This window comes from Lathamus discolor, chromosome 3, assembly GCF_037157495.1.
Source record: "Lathamus discolor isolate bLatDis1 chromosome 3, bLatDis1.hap1, whole genome shotgun sequence".
NCBI lineage: Eukaryota > Metazoa > Chordata > Aves > Psittaciformes > Psittacidae > Lathamus > Lathamus discolor.
This window is the reverse complement of record NC_088886.1, coordinates 47,216,679-47,233,657: the sequence shown is the minus strand read 5'-3', so window position 1 is coordinate 47,233,657 and position 16,979 is coordinate 47,216,679. Positions and strand designations below refer to the sequence as shown.

General features: G+C 40.3%; 1 protein-coding gene across 1 annotated transcript in view; it reads right to left on the bottom strand.

The window, feature by feature from the left end:
- Positions 1-360: 360 nt before the first annotated feature.
- The window catches only part of EPHA4 (EPH receptor A4), a 108,783-nt gene continuing 92,164 nt past the window's right edge, over positions 361-16,979 (bottom strand). Inside the window, exons 12-18 of the mRNA XM_065675034.1 lie at positions 15,113-15,174; positions 14,356-14,565; positions 11,687-11,836; positions 9,155-9,348; positions 6,556-6,711; positions 5,386-6,271; positions 361-2,873 (exon numbers count right to left, since the gene is read on the bottom strand). Coding sequence (XP_065531106.1) covers positions 6,157-6,271; positions 6,556-6,711; positions 9,155-9,348; positions 11,687-11,836; positions 14,356-14,565; positions 15,113-15,174 — 887 coding nt within the window. The 3' untranslated portion in view covers positions 361-2,873; positions 5,386-6,156. The remainder of the gene's footprint in view (positions 2,874-5,385; positions 6,272-6,555; positions 6,712-9,154; positions 9,349-11,686; positions 11,837-14,355; positions 14,566-15,112; positions 15,175-16,979) is intronic.

Here is a 16,979-nt window from a genome sequence, read left to right as displayed (position 1 = left end):
AAACAACATTATGATACTGCATTTTTTTCTCAGGCATAGTGCCCATGGATGCTACCTGGTCTCCAAGGAAAAAGCACTGAGAGCATTTACAAGGTGAGCCTTACTGCAGCATCCTTCCCACATTACAAATATTCAGCACACAACACAATCCAGATGGTAACAAGCAAAAGTAACGTGCTTTAACGTACGCGCGGGAGTTAAGCAGCTTAAATGTCCTTTGGGAGTGTGTTCCTGTGAAATCCACCGAAGAGAATTAATCCCTTTGGGGCAAACACCAGGATTATTACTCCAAGTTCTGCATTTGTATCTGTTCTTGATAAACACTAAATTACAAACAGTGCAATAACTAGAGATAGTCCATTTCAGGTTTGTACAGCAACTACTTTATTATTTTCAAATGCAAATGTTTGCACTGTTTGCTATTTTACAATTTTACAAACTAGGTATAAAAGACCATAAATAAATGACATAAGTTATGTGTACCTAAAATTCATGGAGGGGGGAGGGGAAATTACAAATTAAAACAAAATAGAAAAATCTATATATCTAACCCAGAGATCGTTCAAATGCACGAACAAAGAAATGCTGTTAGATTTTTTCAGTATGAACTAAATTATAATATGCCTCATACATTCTAATTATAACCACAGTCCTTGCATATTCCAACATACTTGCAGTGATACAAAAAAATAAATGCACTCTCTTTTTATTTGTCTGATTAGTATTTCAGTTTTCTTTTTTTTTTTTTTTCTGGTTATGAAAATGTCACATAAAAGAAAAATACTGCTTTTTAAGTCCCGTTTACTGGTGACTTACCAGCCTCTTGTATTTTATACATATATATTTTTAATACATAAGATCCATCACAAAATTAGTACAGCAAGAAACCCAGACAAACATCAACCAGTGGTGTGCAAGCAGGACAATTTCTGAACAGAGGCTTCTCATGTGAGACAGTCCTGGTGCTGACCTCTCCTCTCCCCCAAGGGAAGCAGTGCCGTGGCACTCACTTTCCTTTCGTCCCCGGCTCCCTCTGGAGCAATTTGCTGTGGGCCATGCTGAGTGGCATAGCTGGCACTCCGTGGCACTCGGACCATGCCCGGGTTTTGCCCGACAGCGCAGCCACCTCACTTCGTTTCCATGACCCTGCAGGCATAACTACAGTTAACAGTGAGCTCGGAGGGTCCACGAGGAGGTAAAAGAGGAGAAAACTAGAGCGACTTTGGGACACCACTTTATGGCTCTGGTCAAGGCTGCATTCGCTTTTAACATAGCGGATCCAGCCTCCCCCATGTCTGCTGGAGTGAACCCCTGTCCCATGGCAGTTGGCTGTGCTGCACCGGGTACCATGGCAGACGCTAGCCCCCCATGGCCAGGAAGCAAGTGGGAAGCATCACCTGCCCTGCTCCAAATCCCTCGTGGCAGTAATGTTTCCTGGGCTCTGGGACACAGCTCTTCTCAAGCTACCTTACATTGACAGTGAATTTTCCAAACACAGAAAGCTTTCCTAGGTAGTACCAGTAAATTGCAGCACCTCTCCTCAGGCCATGGAAGAAAGAGTGCCTTCTACTGCACTTCACCAGCTCTTCATCACCCACAAGAGGAACAGGACACATTTCACAACTCTCTTTCTAACTACTGTAACCTTAAAAGTCTTGTTGCATTATTGTTCTTTAACTTCGCTGAGAGCAAATGAATTGTTTTGATTATTACATTAGAAGTTTTCACAGCTTGCACATAGAGCAAGGTGCTTCTGTGAACTGAAGAATTGCATATATTTGTTCGTATTCAACAAGTCTTTAAAATCCTATTTTTGCAGATATAAAAGGCTGTTCAAGAGTTCAGTTCAGGGTTACCAGTGGATGGATATGCAGGTGTTGCCTCCATCACCTTACCATTGAGAAATTGGTCAGTTTCGATCGCAAACAGGGCATTAAATACAAATAAACAACACTTAAGAATATCTTTAGCACCCTTATGGAGCCCGTAATCCGTAACTCCAAAACTAACTTGAAATTGCCCGTTTCAGGCTGTAGAACTACTCATTAAGGTTAGTGTGGCAGCTAAAAAATACACTCGTAGATAGAGAAATTTAAATATCTTTTTAATGTGTGTGTTCTCGCTACCATGGCAGACACGAGCTATTGGCCTGCTCTCTTATGACAGGGGACTCCTGCGCCTTCAGAGATGTTTTTGGCACATTCACAGGCAGTTCTACACAGGAGGTGACTCGCACACAACCACATGCACACAAGCACACATACGCACCTTTCAGAGGAGATACTAATCCATTATCCATTCAAGGGAAAAAAATATATTTATATCACTGCAATGGCACATTTTGTGTAAAATGTCACTTCAGCAATGGATATGGGCAGCTCACAGGAACTGGGTTCTTTGTCGCAGCACCTAGTCTGGTGTCCATGGTAAGATGTGTAGTGCTCCGTCATCTGCATCCATCAGAGATACAGCAGTGACAGCCAGGGGGATGATAAGAGAAAATAACAAAATATATAAATAAAACCAAAGGTAGGAAGAGAAAGCAAAAGGGGAGGGAAAAAAAAAAAACAAAACATCCAGAAGTCTGCAGGGCTTTGACACAGTACATTCCTCAAGTGACAACTGGGTGCTGAGTCTTAATGAGTTAGTTAGCTCTCAATGAAGAAAAAAACCTGGAGTGGGTGGCAGACGAAAAACAAAGAGAAAGTAAAAGTCATGCTCTCTTCAGCGACTGGTGACTGTTCAGCATGTGTTCTCCAGAATCAGTGCTACGGAAGACGCAACTGTAGATCCAGAAAGATAGTCATGTTCCTCCGTGGTCAATATGATCAATAGGACGGGCTATAAGAACGTGAAAGCAAAATCTAATTGCCCTGCACAAAAAGAAAACACAAATATATTAAACAACATGCAACAAGATAGATGGACAGACCTGCCTGAATGCCTCCTCTTAGATTTCCCAGATGAAGCACTGCTATTCCTTGGCTGCTGCAATTGCTGATTCATATCAAAGTTAAAGAGCTGAACTCGTCTCTGCCCTGGTGAAGAGGTGACCTGGCAGCAGGTTCATGGAACAAAACCTCTTCCTATAAAGGGGAGAAGGATTTCCTGAAGGACAGAGGACAAAGTAGCAAGAGATGCAATTCTCACAGGAAAGGGTGGCTGAAAGGCAAATGCAAGTGGATGCAGAGCACTGCCACACTGGCTAGTTCACCTATCTTGGGCAAGCGAGACAAACACAGCCAGCAGTTCTCAGATGGTGAGAACCTTTTGCCTGCCTTGCCCCTTTTCTTTCCCTCACACTGTTTCAAAGTCCTCCTTCCATGGTGCCATACATTTTGTTTTAATCTGCTCTCCTCCAGCTAAAATTACGTTGAAGTGGATGCCCCCTCATTGGCCGTGTTTTATCACAGGGAACACAACCATCAATGGCAGTTGTGAAAACCCAGCATCTCAGCTGCCTTCACAGTTTTCATTCCATAGGGACACAGTTTTCCATTTTGTGTGGAAAATATTGGAGTGTTTTGAATTCCAGTTACTGAACTCCAAGAAAGCAATTTTACAATCTGGCCAGAAAATTGGGTGTATTTTGTTTTTACATAAAAACAAAATCTCAACAGAACGCAACAGATTTACAGCAAGATGAAATTGAAAGTATCTCTGCACTTAAGAAGCACCAGAATTTTTGCTGCTGGAAGTACAAGTGTCAGGTCTTTAGAACAAGTAACCACTTCTCACCTTGCCTGGCAAAATGACATTAAAACATGCTGGTTTAAGTAGTTTTTTAAGGTGTTTTTTTTTTTCCTTTGAAAATGAAAAGCTTTCACAAGTAATACTGCAAAACCGTTTTTACTAAGCTGTCATGACTTGACAGGATGCAAATTTAGCATCCCATATTCTGAACAAGTTGTTCTCTGAGAAATTTTGGGGTGAGCGGGAGTTAGCGTTTGAAATCAGCAAGTTATTGTTCAAAGTGACAAAAAGTGATGTGTGTGACGATATAGTAAGTGTGACTTGTCCAAGTGAGTGAGCTGTTTTGGAGCTAGAATAAATGCAATTATTAAAAACCCTTGACATATAAAGTTACTAAATAATTTCTGAATTTGCTGTCAGGTGCAGAGTGGGACAAAACTATTACAGACCAAAGAACCAGCCTTAGAGCCATCAAAACAAATCTCACCTTTCTGACATTGTGCCTGGCACAGCTAAAATACATTTATTCTAGAGGATGTGTCATTAAAATCCTCCTCCTACCCAGCAGAAGTGGGCCTGATTCTTTCTCTTTTCTAAGGTCATCTCATCACTTGAAAGGACTTTAAAAGGAATCTAATCTACATAGTCTGTTGAAAAAGAGTTATAAAATCTTTAGTATAAATAAAATTCAAGCTTAAATGTGCTCAGAGCTTTACCAGATAAAGCTTTATACTGTGTGACCTAATGAGGACAACCACATTCCTACAGCAGTCACCTCCATCTAGCAACCTAGGAGATGCTTTTGCTCATGCAACTTTCCATCTGCTTCTTGTAGGAGTTGGAGGGCAGCTTTTCAAGCAGGTCATGCTCCATCCTGTTTGCCATACTTAAAGAAAGGCCCTTAGACCTTAGCCATGCAGCCTAACCCAGCACTCACACCCACAGTTACCTTGATAATCCAACATATGGGGATTATTTCAAAAGTGAATTTGGTTCCCACAGCTGGTGAGACTGCATCACTGTGTGTGAAGCATAACACTGCTGTTTAACATAGCACTATCACCATGCCCAACACCCAAACTATGCAAAACCAGGAAGGCTGCATGCATAACCCTGTTTCCTTCTGCTCTCACTCCCACAAAACCACTGACACAGCAACTGAGACTGATTTTTCTAAAACATAAATATTGGCTCTACTGTTTTTCATGAGAGGGCAGGAAAAGTCCTTGGATCTTTGGCGCATTTACGAGTATCTCTACTTTACAAGGTTAAGCTTACTTTCTATACAATCTATACGCATGGGATTTTCCACCCAAAAAATATAAGAGCATCCCTGCTGCTCTTAGTGCAAAGTGGGGTCAAGCTCTTAGCACTGAACTGAGTGAGCCCCAAGATGCACTCCTACACCCTGTCTGCACATCCTAACATGCAACAGCTTGAAAGCAAGACCAGGTTTTGAAACAGTGCAATTTTCATTGTCATCAAATAGAGCCAACAATGGGAAACACTAAGCAATTAGTCTGGGAAACCAGGACAGGTTCATAAAAACCAGTTGGGAACCCCAAATAATACATACCACAGCACTTTTTCTTTTTTTTTTTTTTTTTTTTTTTAACCCAACAGTGATGAAATCCTAGCACAGTTTAAGAAATAAAGCACCATGAACATGTTGTACACTGTACTTCCACTGACCTTCTTCATGTGGCAAAGAGAATTGCTTCTTGAAAGAGAAAAAAAAGTCTGAAAGCTCCACAGCCACGATTGTCACAGCTGTCTACTGGCAAGATGTTCACAAAATGTCTCTAAGTGGTAGGCTTCAGCACGGCACAACAACAGCCAATAAACTCCCCAAAAGTCCAGTTTTGCCCAGTAATCCACAAGATGGGTCATATCATGTCTCAAGCCCATAAATGAGTAGATCACTAATCGGCAGGCACTGATTAGCCCAATGATACTCTCACTGAGGTTTCTGCAAGGTATTTGTGACGCATCAAGTCTGCAAAAAATATCCTAGGGCAGAGTCTTCATTCCAGTGAAAGATGCACAACGGTGGTTTCACCCACAAACAAAACACTATGGTTGTAATCCTACGGGTCACAGGGAGAAGGAAAGTAATTTCGTTTTTGTTTTTTAAGCACAGTATCTGGCAGCAAACATAGCATCAAAACTTGAATGTGACTTTATATTCATATAGATACATGTATTTTACATATCGTTGATCAACAGAGAAGTATGTTCCAAGAAACAATTTGTTCCAGATCTGGTTTAAAATGACGGCTTGTCATTTCTGGAGGCTCCCCTCCCAACACACACGCTTGGTTTCCGCAATCTGTACATCAAGCAATACTGCAGATCTTTATTTCGACGGGCGAGGAGACGAAGTAAAAAAAGTGCAGTTCTTCAATTAAAGTGCATGGATGAGGTAAACTAATTTCAAGAGTTCTGAGTTTATTCAGTACTGGCTCAGACAGGGACCATCCTGCCGTGCATCTGTTGCATTTGGGTGCGCATTGATTGAACGCTGCTCAATATCTTGTTCTGGTGCGTGATGGCAGTGATCCCAATCCTTGCCAGGTCACTGTGGAAAGCAAGAGAAGTAGGGGGCTGAGAACTGTGGATAAGATGCTGGTGCAGAGAAGAATATTAAGAGTCAACCACAAGCAACAAAGCAAAAGCAAGGCAGATGCACAGAAATGTTTAATTAAATAAGTGAGGGCATTATGGAGGCATTTTAAAGTTATTCTCCATCCAAATGAAAGGCATTCCATTCCTTTAATGAGTGTAATGATATGCAGCACAAAGGAAAAGAGGTTGATTAAATCCAGATTTACCAGTTTTTTTATTATATCATTGAGTACTTACTCCTGGTTCATATGCACCACAGCCTCTAGGGTGGTATAGCCAGCAGCTGTGAAGTTATCCTTGTATCTCTCCATTTTAATGGCTTGGAGCCAGTCACTGACAGAAACAACCGCTGAGAACTCAGGGGAGCTGGGATCCAGCAGGGCTGTGCTAGGTCTGGATGCCAAACAGTGAAAGGACAGAGAAATAGTGTCAACTGGACCATGAATCGCAAAAAAGAGTTTAGTTTCTGAAACAATTACCCTCAACAATTAGAGAAAGTAAGGACAAGACATTGTGCTCAGTGAAACTGGTGGTTCTCTGCACGGCAACGTACATCAATGCAGGAAACTTCGCAAAATACAAAGTAATAGGCCAAATTTTGCTAAGAATGAATTTGACCTTAGGTTTCTATTTTTGCTTTCAGATCTAATTTGAACCACAATGCCACTTACGATTTCCACATCAGATACAACAAAGTTCATAGAAAAAGCTTTTACTTCAAAAAACAAAGAAGATGGCAATGCTGGAAGGCGCTCAGCCTACTGAGTCTGTATCTCACAGGCAGCAATGCAAGACCTTGCCAATCCTGCATGTGTCAGACCTCAGCTCGGCAACTATAGAAACGCTACTGAAGTATGTGCAAAGGAACTGGGAGCTCACAACCTGCCAGACTGGTTTGGAGGGCAAAACTCAGGGCAGGTTCAGATAAATCCTGTTTCCAGTCAGGTTTGCAGGCAAGCTCAGGGCATTCAATCAAACTCAGGACAGCAGGGAGTTAATCCCCTCTTTAATCAATCCATTCCTGACCAGTGCGTGTGCCAGAAGTGGTGGGAATCATGTAAGCTTTGATCTTTGTTTGCACTGTGGCATGTGCTTCTTATTTTCCCTTGCACAGATTTGTGAATAATTATTTTTACCAAACTTGCTTCTTAGTATCTCATTATTCCACGTCTATTGTAAATCACAGTTTCATTAAACCATTACAAATTACTATCTATCTAACCAAAACAAATATAATTTAGCAATTTATTTGAAAATGCACATTATCAAAGATTAGATGTGCAATAGCATAGTTATGTCTTGCCTAAGGCACCCAGTACATGCTGGTACTACTTGGTACAAGTTTTTTTAAAGTGCTATCTAACACAAGACCAGTGATAGCGACCTAATTACATACAATTATGCTTCACACATAAAATTGTATATTAATAATGGTATATGTATATTTGAAATTCATATTCCAATGAGAATAAAAATAAAGATCTATAAATAGCCATGAACATGAAATGATCTTGAACGGGCTATTATTTTTTGTAAAATCTATGTATTTTCGAAGAGCACCTGTAAACTGGAAAGAAAGCAAAATGGAGGAGATCAGGCTGTGATTCTCAAATCAAGTTATCACAGCAGATCATATTGTGATTCTCACTATGTAAATTATTTAAGTCTCAAGGGTGGATATATTTTTGCCAGACTACCAATGCAGCTAGGGCAATCTGGAGACAATGTCGTGACAGGGGTCTCACAGGGTTAATAGTCCCTCTTCTGATATTCTCCATTGTGAGAAATATTCACAAAGGGACCTACAAGTTTAAAAACAAAAATAGCTTTTTCTAGGAAGCTGTTCTGTAGGAGGCTAAAGAAGAACTTGTGTTACTCTTTCACTGATTCAAGAAACTTAACCTTGTATAGCCCTGTGGATATTTTTTTATCTTCCCTTCTACTGAAAAATATTTTCCCATTATCTTCCTTTTGTTTCTTTTCTTTCAAGCTTTTTCCCATACTTGCTGCAAGTAAATCTACCCGACAAAGCAAAGGCATTTGAAAAAAATAGAACAAACCTGGTGTAAATTAGCCAAGCTCCTATTACTTCAGCAGTGTTTCACCAGCTTAAACAAACTGCTGATCTGTCTCAACAAAGATATTTTGGTTTTACCCTACAACTCTGGGAGTTTCCTTCCTACTGCACTTCTTTCGCACGTAGCAGGTATAGTGTGCTTAGCAAACAAAACAAAACACCAATGTAATGCGGGATCGGTGGAGACATGAAACTGGCTTTCCACAAAATTAAATTCAAATTCACATAAAAATTAATCCACACCTTCCCAATGCCCGCAAGGCGTTGGCTGTAATGCCGTAATGCTCATTTGCAAATCCTACACAAATCTAGGGTTTATAAAACTTGATGATGTACTTTTCCTGCAGAAAACCACATCACTCCTGTCAGCTACACTGCTTTAAGGCTACCCTTCCAAGCCCCTTCACTAGGGGGGAGAGGGAAAAGATGCAGCAAACTTTGTCTTCAAACTGTGTTTGCCTGCATCAGAACTTTTGTTTAAGACTGTTCTCTGAACCTGGCATGATACAGGAAGAGCTCTGCTCATTCCATTTTCCTTCTCAAAGAGCTAGGAGGGTTGGGGATACCTAGTTGGGTTCAGCAGGGTGCCAGCACAACCCCTCTGCCCTCTCGCACTGTACAATGTCTGCCGTGCAGTCAGGCTCTGCAGAGCCACAGAGCACACATTAAGCCCAGCACAGATGTTTAGGTGACATGCAGCTTTGCCTGTCATTTCCACTATGCTCCCTCATACATCTCCATTACAAAAGCACTGCTGACCTGGAGCTCTCGCTGCCTGTCCTCTTCAGGCTGTTGGGGTTGCGGATGAGTTTGTCCAGCATGTTGACAATCTGTCCAAATTTAGGCCTGTCACTGCGTTCCTTCTGCCAGCAGTCCAACATCAGCTGATGGAGAGCAATGGGGCAGTCCATTGGGGGTGGCAGTCGATATCCTTCTTCAATGGCTTTAATAACCTATAAATGGCACAATTAGGAAGACATTAGAGAACATCAGACACTACTCAAATCTACAAGCTGACTATCATTTATCCTAGGGCAATGCAAAGTATGGAAACAAATCCACAATTAAGTGGAACAACATGGAAAATGGCACTCAGGCTCAGGCAGTTGGTAGTCTCAGAACTGTTGTTTCTCCTCAGCAATTCAAAACTAAAAGGGTACAGCATCCAAAACAGACACGCAGTAGGGCAATGTTTTACAAGAAAGCACATAGGATACAAGGATGACAAAATAGCCCAGGTTAGAATTAAGCAACTGTCTTTATTGGACAGAGGGTTAGAAAAGCAACAGTTCTGCGTGCCATATGTTGACGATGAAGTTTTCCCCATCACTTTTAGGACACAGCAGATTAACCCATTGTCCCCCTCCTCTCTGTCAGCAATACAGGCCTTGAACCTGTTTTCTCACCACTTCATGCTCTAAGCAAAAAAATGCAGAGATGGGAATCCTTTTGTGCAGCTTTAGCAAGAATGTTCAGAAGTCCAATGCAGCAACTGAAGTATGCAATTCATACTTAATAGCAACCAGAAAAACTCACAAGCTGAAGCAATTTTAAACCCTCTGAAAAGGGCTCCAGAGCTCAGTACTCTAATGGCTTCTTAGCCCTCTCAGGAGAATGGGATGTGACCAGGATTCAATTCTGGTATCACCCAAAAGCCTTCAGTTTTTAATTAATCGATATGACTTTGCTAGCAGGATTCACCATGACACTGAATTGCACTAAATTCCCTTGTTCTGCTCTTGTCCAATTAGTGGCTAAAATCCACTGGGAGGACAGGGTGAGGGATATGCTGGTACTAACAGCAGCTATTCAGTGACTACAAACAAAATGGCTCTCACTACTCCAGAAAGCATAAAGATCCTTTTGATTTCTCTTGATTCAACAGACACAGAATAATTTGAAATTCACTTCTGCTTTGTTGTGAATAACACTGCTCTCAACATCATTAAGAAGAAAAAAAAAATGGTATGTCTATGCCATGTATTAAAAAGAGGATGCAAAGATGGTAATACTGGCTTTCACAGTCCTGTTCAAGCCAGCTTTTCAGCATGGTGTAGCACCACATGTTAGCAGTGCATACCAGCCTAATAAGCTAGCTGTGCGTTGGTTGCATTGAGCTCCACTGTGCAGTGTAGACATGCCTGATATAACTGAGACACATCTGGTGTTTTATTTTCTTGCTAAATCTTGATGACTTCCTGTTAGCAAAGGAAGGCAAGACTGGGAGCCAGAAGAGACATTTCACATCAGAAGGAAATTAAAATTATATCCCCCATTTAGATTAAATGCCATCCGCATCTAGACACTCTTTGAAAACGTTCAGCTCCACATAAGAAAGCAGATGACTTGTAAAATGACTTAACCACTCCCATGACCATATATTCCGATTAACATTTTCTTCTTCCTTTATATGTTTCTAGATCCCCTGGGAAAAGAATTATGGATAATCTATGCCTCATTTTCACTGGGATTTATTTTTTTTTTCATTTAATAAAAATTCTATTAGCAAAAGCTCTTATTAGCATTATTATTAAATACTCTTCTAGAATAGCAGCCATTGTCCATGCTCCCCCTTGGAATACACTGAAGTAGTCCAGATGGTACGGTTAAACAGGACATGCATAATTTAAGAATGGCCATTTAGGAAAGCTGCTTTTTAATGTCCTCAGGGGGCAGCTATGCAATTGTCACAAGGATGCTCTGACTGATAATCAGAATTGGATTTCATATGTGTTGTTTTAGATATCCTACAAGAAATAAAATCATCTGGAAGAAATTACAAGTGCACTGGGGCTTGAAGAATTAACTACTAATAGGAAGCCCCATTAAATTAAAGTGGTTTTTCTTAAAGACTTTCAATAAAGTTGAGATTTAATATCAACATTCAAATCTTCCCTCTCTTGGCAGTATTAAGATCTGACAGTTTAAATATATTTGTCTCATTTTTCTTCATTCTTCCTTTTTACTTCAATTGTTTGTAATATTTTTCCTAATATATATTTAAAAAAAAGGAAAAAGAAAAAAGAGGGATGCATAAGTTACAGACCCTAACTTAAGAGTTCCCTCTTTCCTGACCATAGACCAGGCTTGAAATATTCAAGGAAGTCTCAGCTCCAGAGAAGTTCCCTAAGAAAACAGGAATCTACTACTAATTATATCCTTCTAAAAGCCTGGAGTAAATGTCTTATAACCATATAGCAGTTGGAACACATCAGCAGACATCTAAGGACAAAGATAAAGGCATGGGGGAAAGGAAGAGAAAAAGAAGAGGAAGCTCAGGAGGAGACTCACATCTTGATTGGACATATCCCAGTAAGGTCTTTCTCCATAGGACATCACTTCCCACATGACGATGCCATAGCTCCACACATCACTAGCTGATGTAAATTTACGGTAGGCAATTGCTTCTGGTGCAGTCCACCTGATGGGGATCTTGCCACCCTGTCACAAATAAAAGAAACGGCGGGCTAGTGAGTCAGTGACACAGTAAAGCGCACGCCTGACACAGTTCTATGCTGCCATTAAGAACACAAAATCGTTTTCTGTATGCAGTTCCAGAATCCTTCTTGAAAAGGCATCCACTTTTAAATCTTCTTGCCATAAAACTGTCAGATCCAACCAGGAGGCAATGCTGCCCATCTGTTTTCTTTAGTCACAAGGAGGCGAACCAGTAAATTGTTAAATGCGTTTTTATCACCCCTCTAAGAGATCTCTGCTTAGGGCTATGATGAAGCATGAGAACAAGCCAGGGGTTTTACAAAGTATATATTAGAGATTTAGTTGACAAAACAAATAAGTACATGCTGGCTGTTAATTACTATTTCCTTGCTTGCCTGTCTGACCTGTTTGGCCTGTTTCAGAAAAATGGGATTATAAACGTTTTACGTTTCAAAAAGGTAAAATAAAGAGAGGATAAACTGGGAAGATTTATGAATACTGTGGTGTTTCCCATGGGCAATATCCCAACTCCTACCAGAGACGTGAGACAGCGATCAAGCCTCTGGGCTCTCCCAGTCCCTATGGGAGGAGCTCAACACCAGACCATGGCACAAGGCTGCTTTTAATACCTGTTGGAGAGAGCAGTCTCTCATTGTGATACTTCTTTTTAAGCAAATAAAAACACTTGGGCATCTGATTTGGGCCACTGAGGTCCTGCACTGTTTTAAAAGGAACTCACTCCATCCTGTTTATCTGATTTTGCCTTAGCTGAGTGATCACAGGCCAGAGATTTCTCCTTTTGTTTATGTTAATATGCAAGGTGTTTTTAATTGAGCTTTTGGTTTCCTGCAGTTCCATCTGGGGACTGACTTAAACTGAACAAAGGTTTTAAGGTTCTTTCATTTGCTTTTATGCTCTTTTGATTAAATTTATTTTGGTAGGTTTTTTCTCGGCAATCTTCTAGATAGTTTTTATCCATAACTAAATGCAGCCTGTGCATACTCAATGGCTTATTGTTCTAATATCTCTCTCAAGTGTTTAATATGGACTTGTTCCAAAGCCAAGTGAAACGAAAAAGGGTCCTTCTCATGTCTTCTTTGCCCTTTGCATCAGGCTCTTGGTGAACCAGGCTGAAGCAGTATTGACTCATGTGGCTATAGGATGCTCTCACTTTAATGAGTTAAACCACTAATGGGGGGCAGAACACACCATCTCTTCAAAAAAGACACTTTAAAAATTGCATTCTATTGCATCGTTTCTACTTTTGAAAAAGGTCTATTCCTCCTTTCAGACACAGATGCATGGACATTGTTTATACGTGATTGTCATTCTAAAAATTGTCAATAAGCTCTTTTTACTTAGCTGCTCAAGTACAATGGAGTTCATCCAAATTTTCCTGATCCTTCATTACTGATACCAAATGAAGACAATGCACTGTAAAGTAAATGTCATTGATTCCCTGTAGTTTACTCTCAAGAGCAAACATAACACTATATCTCCACTCACTAAATTCAAAGGGAAGCTTTTCAATCATTTCTGTCTTGCCCTTGTGTGTTCATCTAAACTTTGATTTCCCTGAATACAGCTTTTCAGACTTCTGCTTTTTCCACTTGCCACCCTTATGAATGAGAAATACCAAGGCTGGCTAGCATTTAATACTACAGGAGTCTATCCTTCCCTGTAACGAACTGTGAATCCATTAAAGGATGAGTGTTGGGATTAAACTGCAAAATCTGAGTGCTGCAAACAAACCCTGCACTAGGGAGAACAGATGGAGAATGGCAGATATTTAAAACTGAAAAAAATAAGCAATTAAAAAAGGAGACTTTATAAACTCTGACTTTTTTTTTTTTTCCCCTTCATGTGCATGTTAATTACAGAGGTATTGGTAGAAAGGCTGGTAATAGTCAGGATGTTGTTTTGTGGCCAGAGGTACTTATATTATTCCATTATTCTACATGCAGCATATTAAAATGGCTTTAGCAAAATTAGTTAACAGTGGGATGCTGAAATATAGATAAAATGTGAAAGAAATAAAAAAATGGGAATGCAGGTTTTACACTTTTCCCAGTCCAAATTATTTAGGTCAAATTTATGACTAGCTTTGCAATGGGGAAAAGATGGACTTATGGGGTTTTATACACTTGCTGTATCAAACCTCAGTAGGACTAGCCACTTGGAAATCATTACACGTCTGTAGATATCAGAAGGAATAGAAGCCTAAGCTCTAATTTCTGGCATCAGGTTCCTGTCACGCACTCCAGCACACTGAAGAAACCAGAGGAATACATGGGTCACATCCTCACAGAAGAAATACCAATGTAGCCACTGATGTTGTAGCAATACCACTACATTAATGTATACAAGCTATGGAGTCTGGGCCAATGTTTATTTTTAGGTCATGATATAGGTTTCATTGCAACTGAGATTATTTTAAAGAAACCATCGTCACCTCCTACACAGTCAGACAATACCAATATGCAGGCAAGAAAACCCACTGGACATTTTCTTTCCCTCCTTACCCGTGTGGTATAAGCTGCTTCAGGGTCATCTTCCAGGACCCGGGACATGCCGAAGTCAGACACTTTGCAGACCAGGTTGCTGTTGACTAATATGTTTCGAGCAGCTAGATCCCGATGCACGTAGCTCATGTCAGACAGATACTTCATTCCCGAGCCAATGCCACGAAGCATCCCCACCAACTGGATGACCGTAAATCTGCCATCATTCTTCTGCATATGGGGAAAGGAAGAAAATCACAGAGCATTAAGCTAAAAGCTACATTATTGCCATTGCTGAAATTGGCAAAGAGCATATCTCTGGATTCCCATCTTCTCTCAAATAAAATGCAAAGCTATTTCCTCAGTCTCCTGACTACTGTCTATAATTCACCAGCAAAGTAAAAACTCAGGTTCTGTCACAGCTTCCAGTGATGTAGTATCCAGTTTGCAATGAATCCGGTTTTAATGAGGCTATGGCATTGCAATGTTTTCAAAAATGGAGCAAATCAGAACTGCTTCCATTAAACATGGATTATTTAAGACCCTGCTATTTTAAAAATTATGTTTATTCTATATTCTTCCACTTTACATTTATTCTGGTTTTCAGTAGAGGGAGGCAACACCAGAAAACAGAAATTTCCCCAAGTTCAAACATAACCTCCTTTAAAAATGCTGAATTTTCAGTATCTTTCTGCAAAAAAATTGCAACTCAGAATGAAGACCAGAAAATGTCTCCCAGTATAAAATCTCCTTAGCTTAGTATGAAGAAATCACCTACCCTGAGGAAGGCATCCAAGGAGCCATTCTCCATGTACTCAGTTATGATCATTACCGGTTTACCTAGAGTTCGCAGAAAGAAAAACAGAATTCCTTGATGAACAACGATGTTAATGGGATAAAAATGGGTTGCACATGATTTTACTGCCAAGACACCTGGCTTACACAATCTAATTTAATTTGAAAAGCACCAAGCTTATGCCTCAGCTGTGGGGAGCAAGAGAAGAAATATTATAGGCCAGAAACATTCAAAGGGCCCCATCTGGAAGGTTAACCCTTTGGCTGGCTCATTGACAAGGTCTTTAACTAAAGTGGCTCCTGTTCTCTAGGGAGTTTATGAATTGATAATTGAGAGCTAAGAAATAAAGATCTGTTCAAACTTGACAAATATCTTTAGTGTAATTAAATTGCTTGCAGACTAGAAAGCCTTCCTCTTTCAAAATGGAATTTGTGAATACTTTGGTCTCTGCCTCTTTCAAAAGATCAACGCTTTAGGAGAGTTAGAAGCCATCAGCAGCTACAAGGTATTCCAAGACAACCGGGTTCAAGAATGAAAAATACAGGCTGTTCCTCTCAACTTTATGTCCTGAATTTGTATTCAGTGTCTCTTGTTATTTATAAATGAGTCAAAGCCATTTGCCTCATGAAGTCAACCACAGGATAAATGATTCAATGAATTGTGTCACACAGGCATAGCGCTTCAGCAGCACTCAGCTTTCCACGCTGCAATACAGAAAGCCAAGCTGGGCAATCTGAAGAGAAATGTAATGCAATGTTACTGACATGGGGATGCTTTCTGAGCACTCTCCTGTGTAAAACAACAGCAAATACATAAATAATGCTTGATGTTGCCTTTAAGAGCTTTCCAAAGTCATACAACACTGAAACTCAAAACATTTAGGTACACATAAGTAACAGTAATTATTTCATGGGGCTAAACCAAGCTGGACATTCAGCACCTAGACAGGTATTTGCAGAAAAAGGTCCAATATCATCTCCATTCTAAAAGTAAGCACTGGGAGCCGAAGATAAGTGACTTTATCAACGGTCAAATAGCAGAAGCCTGGTCCCAAGATGAGCACTGTCAAGCCCACCTGAACCCAAGGGAGCACCTGATGATGAGTGCCAGGATGGATGGCAACCCTTCCTCCCAGTTATGCTTTAGCTACAGGAACTACAGAATTTCTTCCTAAATAAAAGACAGTGTCCCATAGAAACTCTGCTTTTGTACTTCTGGAGCAGCTCTGAATAACAGAACATTATGGGAAAAGAAGGGTTCAGTGGACATGTTACCTAGACTGCAGATAGCTCAATTCTGTCTTAGCATCAAAGGTATCAGAACTACCCAACTTTTCTTTGTGTCTGTCACCAGCAAGTACCTGCTCCAGAACAACCAGATGTGAAAATTACCCTACTATGAAACGTTGCAGCATTGAAAGTTCTCCTAATCATTTCTGCCTCAGCGTGTTTTTCACCAAGATGCTTTTCTCTTAATTTGTCAGGGATTTCTGGTTTTGAAGTAATCTGGTTTTGTTTTCTTTTTATTATTATTAGAAAACAATATTCTATACTGACTGTACTGAAAAATTTACGTAATTTTACTTAGGCCAACATCCATGTGCAATACATCACTTATTTCACTCATCATTACTTATTTCACCTTTTCAGTCACAACTTACTCTTCACAGGCCTTTTACTATTCCTGGTTCTCCTTCCCTTCACAACTGGTACCAAAACTGTTTTGGTCCCATGCAAACTGGTATGCCTGTGAAATGCCGGTCTGGCAACTGAACCCCTTCTGATTTGCATGAGCTCAGCAGAGAAGTGATGGTATTGCATAAATTACACTGCTTTGGATGAAGGGCTTA